The 16,303-nt window shown below is 45.4% G+C and overlaps 1 protein-coding gene across 1 annotated transcript in view; it reads right to left on the reverse strand.

The window, feature by feature from the left end:
* Positions 1-16,303, reverse strand: part of SLIT2 (slit guidance ligand 2) — a 749,523-nt gene that overhangs the window by 158,777 nt on the left and 574,443 nt on the right. Inside the window, 2 exon segments of the mRNA XM_029590345.1 lie at positions 7,763-7,837; positions 10,268-10,418. Of these exon segments, the coding sequence (XP_029446205.1) occupies positions 7,763-7,837; positions 10,268-10,418 (226 nt within the window).

A 16,303-nucleotide genomic window follows, 5' to 3' on the forward strand; every position in this document is an offset into this window, starting at 1 on the left:
TGCACACCGCAATGGGCACACAAAACAATGCAATCCATATTGCACTCTGCGTTCATAAGGACTTCTCCCATTCTGAGTCTGGAAACTCCTAGAAAGATATCTAAGAAAATTTCTTAACTTGTAGGGATTAGGGAAAACACTTTTTATTCATCTCTGCTGATTTGGTTTTGTTTTAGGAACTTTTTTTTTAAATCTATATTTTTCTTATTCTGATCAATATTAGGTTGATTTTAAAAGCATTGTTTGCACAGAAATGCTCACATACAAGAATATGTGGGCTGGGCACAAGTAATGCAAACTTTAAAAATCTGCAAAATACATGCTTGAGAAATAGGGGGTGAAAAGGGGGCGGGGAATGGGTGTTTCAGGGTGGGGCCAAGACACACTTAATTTAAAAAATGAAACACGCAGCGTGCAAAATCTAGATATCCATGTAACTTTACTGATGCGCTTGATGGGCTTTATAGGTCAGGGTGATGGGGGTCTGGGTCAACTGGGCAGTGTTCAGGATGAAGCAGCAAAGGGGGTCTGAAACTGGTGGACTAGCTGGAAAGAATGTGCCTCATGCAAGCATATTTTAGCGTTTTAAAGCAGACATGGCCCTATTGAAGACTGAGAAATTACTTACCTGATAATTTCGTTTTCCTTAGTGTAGACAGATGGACTCAGGACCAATGGGTATAGTGTACTCCTGATAGCAGTTGGAGATGGATCAGATTTCAATCTGACATCAGCCCTAGTACATATACCCCTGCAGGAAGTGCAGCTCTTCAGTACTCTCCTCGAAAAGCAATGTGGATATATGCGTGACTGACTAATTTGAATAATTTCATAACTTGAATAACTTGATTAACTTGGACTGGTTGAATTGGCTATAGCTGGAGACCGCCAGTGCCCTCAACTGGGAAACTTCGACACCTGGTAGGATGGTGTCCTAGATGAAGGAAAGCATGGCTTACCCTTGAATCACTCGCTCCCGGGGATGTCCCCTGAGAATTCCATGAGTAACGGCAGCCATGGGTGGGATGCTGAGTCCATCTGTCTACACTAAGGAAAACAAAATTATCAGGTAAGTAATTTCTCCATTTCCTAGCGTGTAGCAGATGGACTCAGGACCAATGGGATGTATAAAAGCTACTCCCAAACCGGGTGGGAGGCTGCCCGTGACCCACTTAGTACTGCCCTTGCAAATGCCGTGTCCTCCCAAGCCTGAACATCCAGGCGGTAAAACTTGGAGAAGGTGTGGATGGAGGACCATGTCGCTGCCCTGCAGATCTCGGTGGGTGACAGCATCTTGGTTTCTGCCCAGGACACTGCCTGGGCTCTAGTAGAATGGGCCTTGACTTGTAGAGGTGGTGGCTTGCCTGCTTCTACATAGGCCGCCTTGATGACTTCTTTGATCCAGCGGGCTATGGCTGCTCGCGAGGCCACTTCCCCTTACCGCTATGAAGGATTAATAGGTGGTCCGTTTTTCGAACGGGTTCCAACATTTCCAGGTATCTGGATAGGAGTCTGCTGATGTTGAGGTGGTGTAGACTTCGAGCCTCTTCCAAATTCTTATGCTCATCCGGCGATGGTAGCGAGATGGTTTGGATGATATGGAAGTGAGACACCACTTTGGGGAGGAACGAGGGGACCGTGCGTAGCTGGATGGTTCCTGGGGAGAGCCTGAGGAATGGCTCACGGCAGGACAGTGCTTGTAGTTTGGATATACGATGGTCTAAACAAACTGCCAGCAGGAATGCGGTCTTCAAAGTTAATAGTCGGAGAGACAGGCCGCGGAGAGGTCTGAAAGAGGCTCCTGCTAAGAAATCCAGGACCAGGTTGAGGTTCCAAAGAGGTACCTGCCACTTCAGGGGTGGGCAGATGTGCTTGACTCCTTTCAGGAAGCGTGAAACATCCGGGTGAGAGGCTATGCTGACGCTCTCGCTCTTGGTTCCGTAGCATGACAATGCGGCCACCTGTACCTTGATGGAGTTAAGGGACAATCCCTACTGTAGGCTGTTCTGTAAGAATTCCAAGTCAGCAGGAATTTTGACTGAGCGTGGTATGATGTCGTGGTCCTCGCACTAGGCTTCGAATACTTTCCAAATCCTTATGTATGTTAAGAGATGTGGAGAACTTGCGTGCTCGGAGTAGGGTGTCGATTACAGCCCCCGAGTATCCACTCTTTCTCAGGCGAGCCCTCTCAATGGCCAGACAGAGAGAATCAAGCTGGATCCTCGTTGGAGCAGGTCTCTGTGTGGAGGTAGTGGCAGGGGGGTCCCTGTCAGAAGTCTTCGCATGTCTGCATACTATGGTCTTCTTGGCCAGTCTGGGGCCACCAGGAAGTACTGGTCCCCTGTGTAGTTCTATCTTGTGAATGATTGCGCCTATTAGGGGCCACGGCAGGAAGGTGTATAACAGAGTCTCCTGTGGCCAGGTCTGTACCAGGGTATCGATCCCCTGGGACTGAGGTTCCTTCCTGTGGCTGAAGTAACTGGGCACTTGGGCATTGGACTGGTTTGCCAGAAGGTCCATGGTTGGTGTTCCCCAACGGTTCACTATCAGTTGGAACGCTGAGGCCGACAGCTTCCATTCTCCTGGGTCTAGACTTTCTCTGCTGAGGTAATCCGCCGTGATGTTGTCTTTCCCGGCGATGTGGACAGCCGAGATCTCCTGGATTTTCACTTCCGCCCACGACATTAGGGGGTCTATTTCCAGAGACACCTGTTGGCTTCTAGTTCCTCCCTGATGGTTGATGTAGGCTACTGTTGTGGCGTTGTCAGACATTACTCTGACCGCTTTGTCTCTGAGTCTATGACCAAACCGTAGGCAGGCTAGTCTGACTGCCCGAGCTTCTAGACAATTGATGTCCATCCAGACTCTTCTGCGTTCCACTGCCCTTGGGCGGTTAGCTCTTCGCAGTGTGCTCCCCATCCTTGTAGGCTGGCGTCCATGGTAAGCAGGATCCAGGTCGGTGAGGATAGTCTTGTTCCTCGTCTCAGGTGGCCGTCTTGTAGCCACCATCGTAGTTGGGTCCGAACTCTGCCCGGGAGCTGTAGACGTACGGCATAGTTCTGGGACAGTGGATTCCATCGCGATAGGAATGCACGCTGTAGGGGGTCCCATGTGAGCTCGTGCCCATGGCACTACCTCCAGTGTGGATGCCATGAGACCGAGGACTTGTAGGTAATCCCATGCTGTGGGGTGGGGTTCGCTCAGCGGGGTTTGCAACTGGTTCATCAGTTTTAATCTCCTTGTCGGTGTGAAGCTGACCTTGTCTTCTTTGGTGTCGAATCGGTCTCCTAAGTATTCCAGAGACTGTGAGGGGTGCAGACAGCTTTTGTTTGTGTTGACCACCCATCCGAGCTCTCCAGTAGAGTTTTGACTCTGTTGGTTGCCTGGTGACTTTCCTCTGGGGATTTCGCCCTGATCAGCCAATCGTCTAGGTAAGGGTGTACGAGGATTCCTTCCTTCCTCAGTGTTGCCGCCACCACCACTATGATCTTGGTGAACGTCCAGGGTGCTGTGGCTAACCCGAAGGGTAGTGCCCACAACTGGTAGTGACGATCCAGGATTTTGAAGTGTAGGAAGCGCTGATGTTCTTGATGGATCGGAATGTATAGGTAGGTTTCAGACAGATCCAGGGATGTGAGGAACTTTCCCGGTTGTATCGCCCTTATTACAGAACGTAGGGTTTCCATGCGGAAGCGGGGAATCCTCAGGTGATGGTTGACTGACTTGAGGTCCAGGATGGGCCTGAATGTCCCCTCTTTCTTGGGGACAATAAAATAAATGGAATAATGCCCAGTATTTATTTGTTGTGGAGGCACTGGTGTTATGGCCTCGAGGGCTAGTAATCTTGTCAGTGTAGCTTCCACTGCCACCCTCTTGGAGGGGTCGTGGCGGGGGATTCCACGAACTTGTCTGGAGGGGTTCAGAGGAAATCCAGGTAGTACCCCTCTCGAATGATGGTTAGGACCCACTTGTCGGAAGTTATTTCAACCCATCTTTGGTAGAATAGGGCAAGCCTGCCCCCTGTGGCTTCTTCCTTTGGATGGGTCAGCTGATTCTCATTGTGGGGTGTGGCTGGGGCCTGGACCCAAGCTGGTTCCCCTTTTGTTGTGCTTGTTCCGAAAGGACTGGTTCCTACCTATAGGACAAGGCGCTTGATAAGTGTTTCTGTATGGATTGAAGTGCTGTGAACCTCTGCCCCTGGAGGGTCGGGGGGAGGGTAGCTGGTTTCTCTTATTCCTGTCCTCCGGTAGCCGCGGCAGTGGGGACTCACCCCATTTGTTAGCCAGTTTCTCTAGTTCGCTGCTGAACAGGAGGGATCCCTTGAAGGGCATCCTTGTGAGTCTAGTTTTGGAAGACACGTCGGCCGACCAGCTTTGGAGCCAGAGTTGCCTACTGGCTGCTACAGCTGATGACACTCCTCTAGCTGCGGTGCGCACCAGGTCGGAAGCAGCATCCGCGAGGAATGATACTGCTGGTTCCATGGCTTCGCCAGGAGTGTTGCTCCTGGTCTGTGATAGGCAGGCATGTGTCACCACGGTGCAGCAGGCCGCTATTTGTAGGGACATAGTGGCGATGTCAAAGGACTGTTTAAGGATGGATTCCAGATGTCTGTCTTGAGCATCTTTGAGTGCTGCACATCCCTCCACTAGGATAGTAGTGCACTTTGAGACCGTGCAGACTATGGCATCCACTTTTGGGCATGTCAGAAGGTCTTTGGCCGTCGTGTCCAGAGGATACATGGCTGCCATAGCCCGTCCCCCTTTGAATGTAGACTCTGGAGCATTCCATTCCAGGTCAATTAGCTGTTGAACGGCTTGTAACAGAGGGAAAAGGCGGGAGGTCTGACGGAGTCCCTCTAGCAGGGGATTCGTCTTAGGCTCCCCCGAGGCACTTGTGCCCGGGATAGCAAGCTCCTTCAAGGCTGTGGGTGACCAGGTCTGGAAGTTCGTCCTTGGTGAAGAAGCATCTCATGGTCCGGTGAGGCTTTGTCCCCGGAAGGAGTTCCCCCTCCTCCAGGGGCTCTGATTCCTCCTCTAAGTTGTCCGTGTCCCCATAGGTGGAGCTTCTGGGCAGTGGATTCATTTCTCTGGGCCTAGAGGGGCCCAGGGCGTAAAGGTCCTCTGGTGAAGGCTGTGGCCATGTTATCAGAGGCTCCGTCTGCATGTGAACGAAGGCGTGCAGGCCTTTGAAGAATTCCACCCAGGAGATAGACGCTGGGTCCAAGCTAGGAGGCGCTGTGTCCCTGGGGGGGCCCAATTTGAGGGGGGTCCTGCTGGAATTTGCTAGGTCCTGGGTACTTATTGAGGAGCTAGCACTCAGTCTGGGATGGGGCTGGCCCTGGGCTGGATCCCCCAGGGCCTCTTCACGCGGCTCTGATGTGACATGCTGGGCAGAGGCCCTGAGCCTTGAGCTCCTTTTCCGGTGGTGCCATGGATGTAGGCGCATAAAATCTGTTATGCCCTCTGGTGCATTGACTATGCGTGCGTGGAATGGGTGTGCACTCAGGATGTGCGTGCTGGTGTGCGCACAAGTCGCAGGTATGTGCCCGGCACAGTAAGTGCGTGTTACGCGCATAACTTGTGCGCATGGTACTTGAGTATGCGATGTTGTGCGCACAAGTAATTTGTGCGCCCGGCTCACGACGGCGGACAGGGCTGCGAACAGGGCCAAATGCCGACGGTGACCACATGGACAAGATGGCGACTACCTCTGAGGGTCTCCACGTGGGAGGACCCTTGGACCTAACCGGGGCCTAGCCCTGCTAGGGCGGATCAACCCGGTGGCACTGGTCCCGGCTGGCGACTTGTGCGACTCCTCGAGCTTCAGAGACTGGAGTCTTTAAAGAAGATGTCTACCTTACCTTGTCTCGGCACTTCCCGGTTTCATTCCGGGCGGTCTCCAGCTGCGGGGGGAGAGGGGAGATACCTTCACCGCCGCGCTCGAGGTTGCACCCGCTGTCTCTCAGCTGCGTCCAAAATTGGGGGCTAGGTCCCCGCCGAGAGTTGGCCGCCGGACCGAGGCTTACCTTAGAGGGATCGCGGAAATCACCTCGGGAATTCTCAACTGGGGGAGGGGACCAGAGGGTGTCACCACAGGAGAGCGGGGCTCGTCTGTAGAGGTAAGATTTCTTCTTGTTTCGGGTTTTCTCCATTAAATTTACTCTAACGCTGTGAGAGCGTGCATATAGTCCCTAACTGCTATAGAGGCGGAAAATACTGAAGAGCTGCACTTCCTGCAGGGGTATATGTACTAGGACTGACGACAGATTGAAATCTGATCAGTCTCCAACTGCTATCAGGAGTACACTATACCCATTGGTCCTGAGTCGATCTGCTACACGCTAGGAAAACACTCATGCCAGCTGTGCTCGAGTAACCTCTTAAAATTAGGAGCATACTTGCATGCAATTGGTGTATTTTAAAACATACGTGTAAATGCACGCACAATTAAAAATTCTAGCATATCCTCGCTCGTGTGCCAACACATGCGAGAATGGGTGCATGCGCAATCGTTTTAAAATCGACCTCTTAAGATTTTAGACTGCCATGCTTTTTCTATTTCTGCCTATTCCTGTTCTCTCTGAATTAAAACAAAGATGGTGAATGTAATTTCATAGTGCCTTAGAAGGATGGCTGAAAACTGGAAAACTTTTAGGCAGGCAATGGCAGCTATAGTTGGATACTTAAAAGGATTTTGTGCTTAATTCTGAGCAATGTGGGAGTAAAACGCTGACTTGTTCAAACTGGATCGAACAGACTAAGTAGGGCTGATATTTTCATTTGCAACATTTTCTTTTCCAACAAAATCACCTACAGTTCATCATAAAATGGTGATATCTACCAACTAATCTATTTTCTTACTGTGCAGGTCTCTACTGAGGGAACATTGCTGACTGGTTGTACGACTTACATTGGTGGTCTGTGATTTAATTTCTAATTCAATGTAAAAGGGAAACAAATGGCTTCTTAGTCACAATACTCTCTCGCAGCAAGCGTGTACTGCCAAAGTAATGACCTTGGCAAGATTACGTGTCTGAGCCTAAATAAGGTTCAGTCATTAGTAGGCTAGTACATGCCTATTTGAATTAGGTTTTACTACTTAACTGATCTGGTCTACTTACTTTTACTTTGAAATTATTGCCCAGCAGGGATGTATTTCTTTACCATCTAATGAATATGACTGCCTTCTGTTGAGATAAAGCAATAGCTCCATAGATTTCAAAATGAACTATGCAACCATCGGGCATATACAGGCCACACACTGCCATGCCCTTCTGCCTCTTGCAGCATGAATTAATACAGATGAGCTATCAAGTCAGTTTTCCAATCATTTAGCTTTGATTTTTTCTAATGAAAATTTAATGACGCAAAAAGCCAAAAGCATGTCCTGAAAGTGCTGAAAGAAGCAGAACAGCATGGTTTGGGGAGCAGTAAAGGAAACTGGAATCATTTCTGAATTGTTCTGACAGTGAGATCCCTGCTGTGGTGCTACAACAGACCAGCTGTCTGAATGCTAAACTCAGACACCAAAGCTATGCAGCGTGAGAGGATATTAATGACGGTGCCTGGACCCATGGAAGAGAGATCTGTCAGCCCTGGTCTACCTCACCCATCAGGCCAAAACTCATGTTACATCTCACTGGCTCTTATTCTTGTAGGAATCTATTTCATCTAGCACTCAGGGTTGAATCTAATTAAAATGCAGTTGTACAACAGAGAAAGCGGTGTGCTGACGAGTTGTTGATCAAGGAGATTGAACTAACATTTTGCGCAGCTGCGGAAGTTTCTTGAAGATCCCAGTAGCTTCCAACACTGTAAATTCATTGTTGTTGAGACGCCTGCAGAAAAAGCAAGACAAAGAATTTAGTAATACATGCTTCAATCACTGAAAGAATATCACAAAATTTGATTTTCAAACTATATTTTAAATAAATTATTCTAATGACATGGCAGAAAACCAGCAATCAACACACACAAAAAAACACTGCTCCATAAGCACCATATGCCTGGAAAGCCAGCAGACATTTCTCTGGAACATGGTCACATGGTTACTTGACAAAAAACGGTGCTCAAGGTTTCTCTCTAGTCACCATTTGTCACTGGATTAAAACTGACACTAAATAAACACATGCTAATAAAAACTAATATCAAAAAGTGCAAATATTATACAGATTAAGCTGCACAGATGCAAGATCCTTGTGCAAAATGCTCACAAGTTATGGTTGATCACAAGGCTGATAAAGAATGGCTCAAGGTCATATACCGAATCTCCAAAAGAAAACAGACTGGGTGGAGGAAGCTGAAAGCAGGGCTACCAAAATGGTGCAGGGTCTGTATCAAAATCCATAGGAGGATAAAGGACCTGAATATGCATACTCTAGAGCAGGGGTAGGCAAACCTTTCTGTGTGAGGGCCACATTACAAGTTATTGAGTGCAAGGGCCTGAGGGTAGGGTGGATTGGAGCAGGGCAGGTCCTTTGACATAGCAATCAAATCTTTACCACTTGTAGGCATTTCAGTATCCAGCAGGTTTAAGTGCCATGGATCCCAGCCTCTATCAAAATCAGAAAAACTTTCAACCCAAAAGGTAGGTGTTTTCACACCAAGGAGACTACCTCACATCAGTCATATATGCAGCCATAAAGTATAAATAGTAAGGTGCAGACAAAAAAGTGGACTGGAAACCCTAAAAGCCAGACTCATATGCAGTGCAATAAATTAAAAAAAACAGAAATATCAACATTCCTCATAAAATAAAATCAAGAAATATAAATCAATCATAACAGTGAGGAAACCATACTAATAAAAGCATATTTCAAAACAGATGACAAACAGAACACCTATTAATTTAGAATAAATATTATTTTAAAAACCCTTTAAACATTTCCCCAAAATCAATCAAATATTTCAAAACTGCAGACATATCAAACACCCAATAATTATAACAAATAAGGATAAAAACAAATTCTCCCCCTTCTTCATACCTGGAATCTTCATTTCCAGTCACCCTGAGATTGTAGACTTGGATTAGAGTAGGGGGAACGAGAGGAGGGTACACACAAACTTTCTCCTTTCTCTCTCATATACACACAAGTTCATTCACACATACACATTCATGTACCTTTCTTCCCTCTCACTCACCTTCAAGTCATGCACCCTCTTTCCCTGTCACTCAACCCCAACTCTTCCCTTCCCTCTGTCACTCACCCTCTTATTCAATCCCCTTCCATCACTCATCCCCTCACTTCCACTCACCCTTTCCCCTTGCTTCATTACCCTTTCCTGTCACTCACCTCATTCCCATTCACCCCTTAGTCACTCCTTTAATCCTCCCTTCCCATTCCCTCCCCTCAGTAATTCACACTTACTCCCATTCACTCCCCTCTGTCATTCACCCTCCCACTCAATCCCCTTAACCTTCCATCTCTCACCCTCTCACTTCCATTCACCCTTTTTCCTTTCATTACCCTTCCCTCTCAATTACTAACCTCTCATTCCTACTCACCCCTCAGCCATTCCCTCCCTTCATTTCCCTCCCCTCTCAGTCACTCACTCTTACTCCCAATTATTCCCCTCTGTTACTCACCCTCCTACTCAATCCTCTTCCCTTACTTCTACTCATCCTCTTCCCAGTCACAAGTCCCTCCCTCTCTCCTACCCACCCGCACACTCATTCCTTTCCCTGACACTCACCACCTCCCTTCTCAGTCACTCACCCTCTCCTTTCCACTCATTCAGGTCCCTTCCATTTCACTCACTCACTTATCCTCACCACTTTCCTTTCCTTCACTCTCTGTCCCTTCTCTTACTGCACTATTACTCAACGGGGCTCTCCTCACTGGCACGTAATAGAAGACCCAAACCTGTTTTTAATTATACATTATAAATATTCAAGTTACAACTTTCTTTTCATGACCTTATATAGGTTGTTTGATTATCCAGGAGAAACCTAACATGTCTGAATGTTAAACTATTGTCATGTTTAATTCTCATCTTCCCCACTGTGGGAAACAGTGCTGGTGGCATTTCTTTTTTTCACCTTTTGGCCAAGATCCAAGTGCATGATGTGAGTCACAACCTAAGCACAGTCCTTTCTTGGCCTTTTGGCTGAGATTGAGAACTTGTAATAACTATTTTTTTTACATCGACATTTCACCTGTCTCCATTGAGAAAACAATTACGTTGTGACCTTTCCGTTGTGCAATCACCAGATTGAAAATAAGGCAAATTACTGGGGGAACAATCCAGATGAATGAAATTGAACTTACAGCTCAGCAGTGTATTGGGGGATGTGATCAGGGATTTTGTTGAGTTTTTGATTGGAGCAGTCTACGGTGGTTCCTTCACAGCGGCATTTTTCAGGGCATGCCAAGTCTGCAAAGCAATCTCCACTCAGTTTGGATCGGTAATCCTCTGTGCCTGTGAGATTCAAGCCAAAAAATGATGCAGAGAGTGAGTCCACAGGCTGGAATATTATTTTCTTGGAGCGAAAAAATGTTAAGCAGATTGCAAGTGTTGACAACTTGGAAAATGTTTGGCAAACTTTGTTCAGTTGAACAGACATAAGGGGGTTCCCAGACTTACACATGATTTAGGGTTAAACATAAGGACTTGAGATTTTCTGGAAAAAAAAAAAAAACATGACCAAGTTCACATGATGAGAGAACAACTTTTAGCTTTTCACAGCCATACTTTCTGCTGGTTGCCTTTGGAGCCAATCTTTCCTCCTCTAAAACTATTCACAAAATCGTTATTTCATACAGTTTGATTTTTTCCAAGACTCATTGGATTCTCTGCAAGATATGAATTTTTTATTGAACCAACCTGGTAGTTATCCAAAGATGCTGTACACAAGCTTTTGGTACTGCACAGGTCTCCCCTTGAAATGCCTGAGAGATGGTATGGTCTCAAAAGTTCATGTACAGCGACATCTTTGAATAAACTCCATGTTGGTTTAGAAAAAAACAACATACTACTAAATCCAGATTACTTAGGACCAACAGGAATACTAGAACTCAAGACGTCTCCACAAGAGTACTCTTAGCTGTTATTTGCCATCTCTTTGTTCTAGTATGATTGGTTTTCCTTTCAATAGTACTTTCAGATTTTACTACGTTCTTTGTACAATCCCGCTCATGTAACTTTTAAATCCACAATCTTAGTAATACCTTTTCAAGATTGAGAGCCTCCTCTCCTCATTTAACTTTCAAGTTATCTGCCCCTCTCTTATGCCTCAGCAGCTCGCCATGCTGTAGAAAGCTGCGTGACGTTCCATGGTGCTTGACAGAACCATGTTTTACTCATACCTCACAACCACATGGTTAGATCAAGCACAACAGAACATCTCGCTCGGTTATCACATACGCATCCAACGGGCCAAGGGTAAGTTCAAGGAATGAAACAAGAAGGAAGAGGTGAAAAGCCGCAGAATCTCTTGAAGTGCAATGCCTGTGGACAAGGCATGGCATTCTTGCTGCAGAATGCCCACTGCCATCGTAACAGGATTATCCCCCTGCAGCCCAAGCAGGAGTACAAGAAAATAAAGTACAAAAAGAAACGGATGTGTCCCTCCACCGCTTCTCCTACAACTAGAGGGCCAAAAGGCACACAAAGTGAAAACACCAAGTGAGAAACCAAGGGCAGTCTGAAGGAGAAACCGGAGACATGCTTAAAGGACCTGATGGCTCTCTTTGGGGAAAAAGTGGAAAGACACACAAGTACAGAAATAAGCAGCAGAGTTGGAAAAGTCACTGTGAGTTAAGACACTTAAGTTTACGTACACCCAAAACGATGAACTCCTGCAAAAGTAAAGTGAGCCAAGAAGGAGAGAGACAGAATAATCCCAATTAAAACAGTAACCCCGCCCCAGGAAAAACACAAAAATTTAACAAGCTTTCTTTTTCTCTATACTGAAATGAAAGCCGATCATAACATGACATTCATCTTGAATAGAAAGAGCAATCATTTATTTCCATAAACAGAGAGCCCGCTTTTCCTGAGAAATGCTGTTTAAGTGACATAAGAAGTGTTAAACAGTAAAGACAACAGCCCTGTGCTGAGCGAGGGCTATCAAAGCACGTGCATTGGCATGGCGTGACACTCTGCATCGCAGCTTCTCCTTTGATACTCTACATGCACTGCCGGTATTAGTAATGCCCAGCACCTTAGTACAAAGCAGAGTTTGAGTGGCTTATAATGAACTGAAGCATGGTTATCATCTCTGTTCTAAGGCCTTGCATGCCTACTCAGATATGCAGATTTTTGTTCACCCCGAGCCAGATGAGTTCCTTTGCATACATAAAACAGCATTAGAGCAAATCAGCATTAGAGCAATACAGCCTGTGAAGCGTGCGGCTAGACATTAAACTATTTGTGTTGTACATTTTTATTATAATAGCACTGCATTTCTTTATTTATAACAGAACACAATTATGCATGCAACCTTTGGCCTTTGCTCCTTTATTTCTCTAGGCCTCAAAGATTTGGTCAGGTTCACATTTTACTGCTACTAACATCTATTGACTCCAAAAGTCCTTCTGTGAGAATGATCGTAATGTAGCAGTCAACTGAGATCCTAAAGCTAGAAAAAGGAAACCCCCAAAAGGCTGCAACCTGTTACTGAAAAAACCCCCAAACATTTTTAGGACATTTGCATATCTCCACAGTGGTTGCCCCTCTCTCTCTCTCCATAGCAAAGGGTCAAGAAAACTACTTGAGCACAAGTAGAAATATGAAATTATTTTTGTTGAGCAATAAACATGCACAGGCAATGTGAGGTTTATTCAACCTCACAGAACTACAATTGTTTTTATACGCACACACAAACATTTAGATGTTAAGAGCTTTAAATACTTGTTGTCTGAAAGAAATGCTAAAAGAATTAAAGATATTTTCCAATAAAGAAAAATCATGTGGGAGTCAAAATAGTGTGCTTATTTTCCATGGCCAGAATATAAAACTGTATGAATAAATAATTTCATGCTCTTCATGGCCCCTGGACCTTCAATTAACTTCAGTGTGGAGTTTGCTTCCCAGAAAGCATAAAGTGAGCTTCCAAAAAATAAAAAGATTAAAGCAATTCCTGTCCCAAACTTGCTCATTTCCCTCCTAAAAATAAGGCACCTAGTCACATTTTCACGAGAATTCAGTGCTTTCTGAAACAAATATCCATCTGCGTCTCCCCGTAGCAGGTCTCGTCTGTTCAAAGCAGGGAACATGGAGCCCGGTTTGCATTATGCCAGACAGGACACAACGTTCACACACAGCATAAACAAAAATCAGTCAAAACTTTACAGGGAAGCATCGAGCAAACTGGAGGAATCAGCTCCACAGACGGGTGGGGGGGGAGCAGTAGGAATCCAGTAGCAAAGTGCCGAGGGTTCACAGTTATCCAGGGCATTCCCAAGCAGCCCGAGCTCTAGGTACAATTACAGACAAAAAGCATGTGCACTTACTCCCAGAGGCCGGCAATCTTCAAGGAAGAATAGTCTAGCTGATAACGTCTTCCTCTCCAACATTTTTAAAAGGCAAAAAGACGCCCAGGACTGCAGAGAGGTTCTCAGGCAGAGGCCCCCCTCCCCCCTGCTTGGGCTTTTCACTATCCCTTTTTCTGCGAGTCTGCCTCACAGCCCTCGCCCCCAGCTTGCAGACTTGGGATGTTTATTTTAGCAGACTTTATACAGGCAAAGGCTGTTAAAAGAAATAAATTGTTTGTCACTGAATGCCAACTGCAGTTGCAAGTTTTGCCCTTTGCTTGGAAAGGAATTGACGACGACAAGCTTGGACTTCTGATACCGATGGCCTGACCCTCTTTTACCCTTTTCATGGCAGTTAAACCAAAATGTTAGAACATGGCCATGCGAGCTCTCATAGCCCTCACTGCAGCTCTCGTGAATTGGCTCGCAGTGCTGAGAGATCTACACCACAGCACCACAGGGAAAGTAAAACTCAACAACCCCCCCCCCAAGCTTCAAATGTCACTTATTCCAATCTGTGCCCAGCAGGGCTGCACCTATTTTGTAGTGTTTAGGAAAGCACAAGTATTTGAAGTTTGTGAATGAATTACGTGCGTCTTAGATACTCAACCATTAACAGGGAAAAGAAAAATGTTTTATGTACTTGTATCATAACAAAGAGGTTCATGTGTATCTTGCTGATCAGGCATTTATCACCTGTCAGCGGAAGAAAGGTAACACCGCATACTAAATCTTCTTTACAGCATTGTACAGTAGCACCGCATGCACACACTTAACGTCAAAAATGAAAAAGCAGCAAAGAAAAATCACTCAGAGGCAGAAGGATGGCAGCAGTGTTTGGGGACAAACACTTCAAGGCCTGTTGTAATTTAAGCAGCAGCAGTGGGGCTTAGGGGAGAAAAGTTGTATTTTTTTTTCCTTAAGGTAGAAGAAATGAAGATCTCTTTCATGATTTCTCCCCTTCCATCCCAAGTTTATTTTCCTTGTTTTTTGTAACTTTCCCTCTCCCTTTTTCTGATTCACTGTATTTAAAGTTCAAGGTTCTTATTGAAAACATTGTTTTTTACGTTACGTTATGCTTTACACTCCTTGTTATTTGTAAACCGGGTTGATGTGATGCCTATCATGAAACTCGGTATAACAAAAACAATAAATAAATAAATAAATAAATGCAGGTTTGTATTTCATTCCTGAGGCATTAGTGCGTAGAGTATTAGAACTATTCCGCCACTATGAATCAAATTCAGTTGAGATGCTTCCTGGCTCCTCATCAGAAACCCATGCAGATACCACACTAATGCAGGTCCCGCAAACATACACCGTGAACAGTTTAAGAGTGGGCTCTGGGAGGGGTTCAATTCTTCCTCTCCTTCCTCCCCCCCTTCAAAAAAAAATCAATGGTCATGAAAAAGAAAAAAGTACAAACCTTTTTTTACCATAAATGTGTGAAAATATGAGAAATGGAAGCTACAAGGACAAAAAAGAAATGAGACGGAGGAATCAGATTAAAGAAGAAAGCAACAGAACCAGGAAACGTGCAACTAGATATCTTAAAGGCTCTAAGCTTGCCCTGCCGCTTTTTAAGGCTAAAGAGAGTCTTTTTTTTTTTTTTTGCTGTGGAGATTTCATGCTGCTTACGGAAGATGCAGATGGATCCAAAATGTTGCCATCTGCCCTTGCTATTTCGGCCACCCCAGCTTAGACAGAGCTGAATTCGGTGGACCAGCCAGGAATGTTAGAGTCTGCAATGTCCTTGAATCTCAGCATATAGACCATATTGAAAAAGATCTTTTGTGCTCATTAGTTCCCACTGAAACATCTTTATTGAATTATGCCCAGTGTGCCTACAAGATAATCTTTTACATAACCTGCCATCCTGGGGAGGTTAATAAAGAAGAAAAGAATTTCTGGGGAGCTAGAATACTAGTTCACTACTATAACCATTCTTTTACCTCTCCTTTAAACCTTTGTAAGGCAGACATCTCCAAAACTTTTGAATCTCTCCTTTTTATGCTGCTTAACTATTAGGGATGTACAATTGTTTTCCCCAAATTAGGCAATTTCAACGGAATTGCCTAATTCGGAATGGTTCGGGAGAACCAAAAAACGATTGAATTTTTTCCAAAATTTCAGAAAAAAATAATTTTCGGGTTAGTGCGCACTAACTCTGCCACGTCAGTGCAAACTATCCCAAAAATCGGCACCCCCCCCCCCCCAAAGAACCGCAGGAAAAACGAAATTCCCGCGGAAGGGCCCCGAAACGAAGCCAGACACAAACTTTAAACCCGAAGCACATCTCTATTAACTGTACGTTCTGCAAAGAGGAATATTTTATATGCATGGCATTAGATTTAAACAGAGCAGGTTGGCTGGCCTGGTGGCTCAGTAGCATTTCTTTGTATTGTCATGGGGAAGGGTCTGGGTTAGATTCCTGGGCTAAGTCTTTCTCGCCAGGCCAGCTGGGGATGCTCGAAGCAATGCTCACAGCTCTTGGAAGGGAGGGAGTTTCAAGTGATTGTTCGACAGTAAAATCTAATGGTTCTAGAAGGAGCTGTGGTTGGTGGCCCCCAGTTGAGAGCTGTTGCTACAGTGATTGGGCTGAGTTGAAAGGGACATAAAATGGAGTGGAAGGGAGAGCTCTGTTTAATTGCAACTGAAGGCTCACGGTGCCTTAAGACTAACAGAGACTGGTTCTGATAAAGATGGAAGGAGGAAGGGAAGAGAGAAAACTGCAGAGTTAAAAAAAAAAACTGTGTGCAGAAAAAAAAACCTTACAAACTTGCTCAATAGTGTTGCATAGAAACTGCAACATATTGAGAGTTTCTGTTT

This window comes from Rhinatrema bivittatum, chromosome 1, assembly GCF_901001135.1.
Source record: "Rhinatrema bivittatum chromosome 1, aRhiBiv1.1, whole genome shotgun sequence".
Classification (NCBI taxonomy): Eukaryota; Metazoa; Chordata; class Amphibia; order Gymnophiona; family Rhinatrematidae; genus Rhinatrema; species Rhinatrema bivittatum.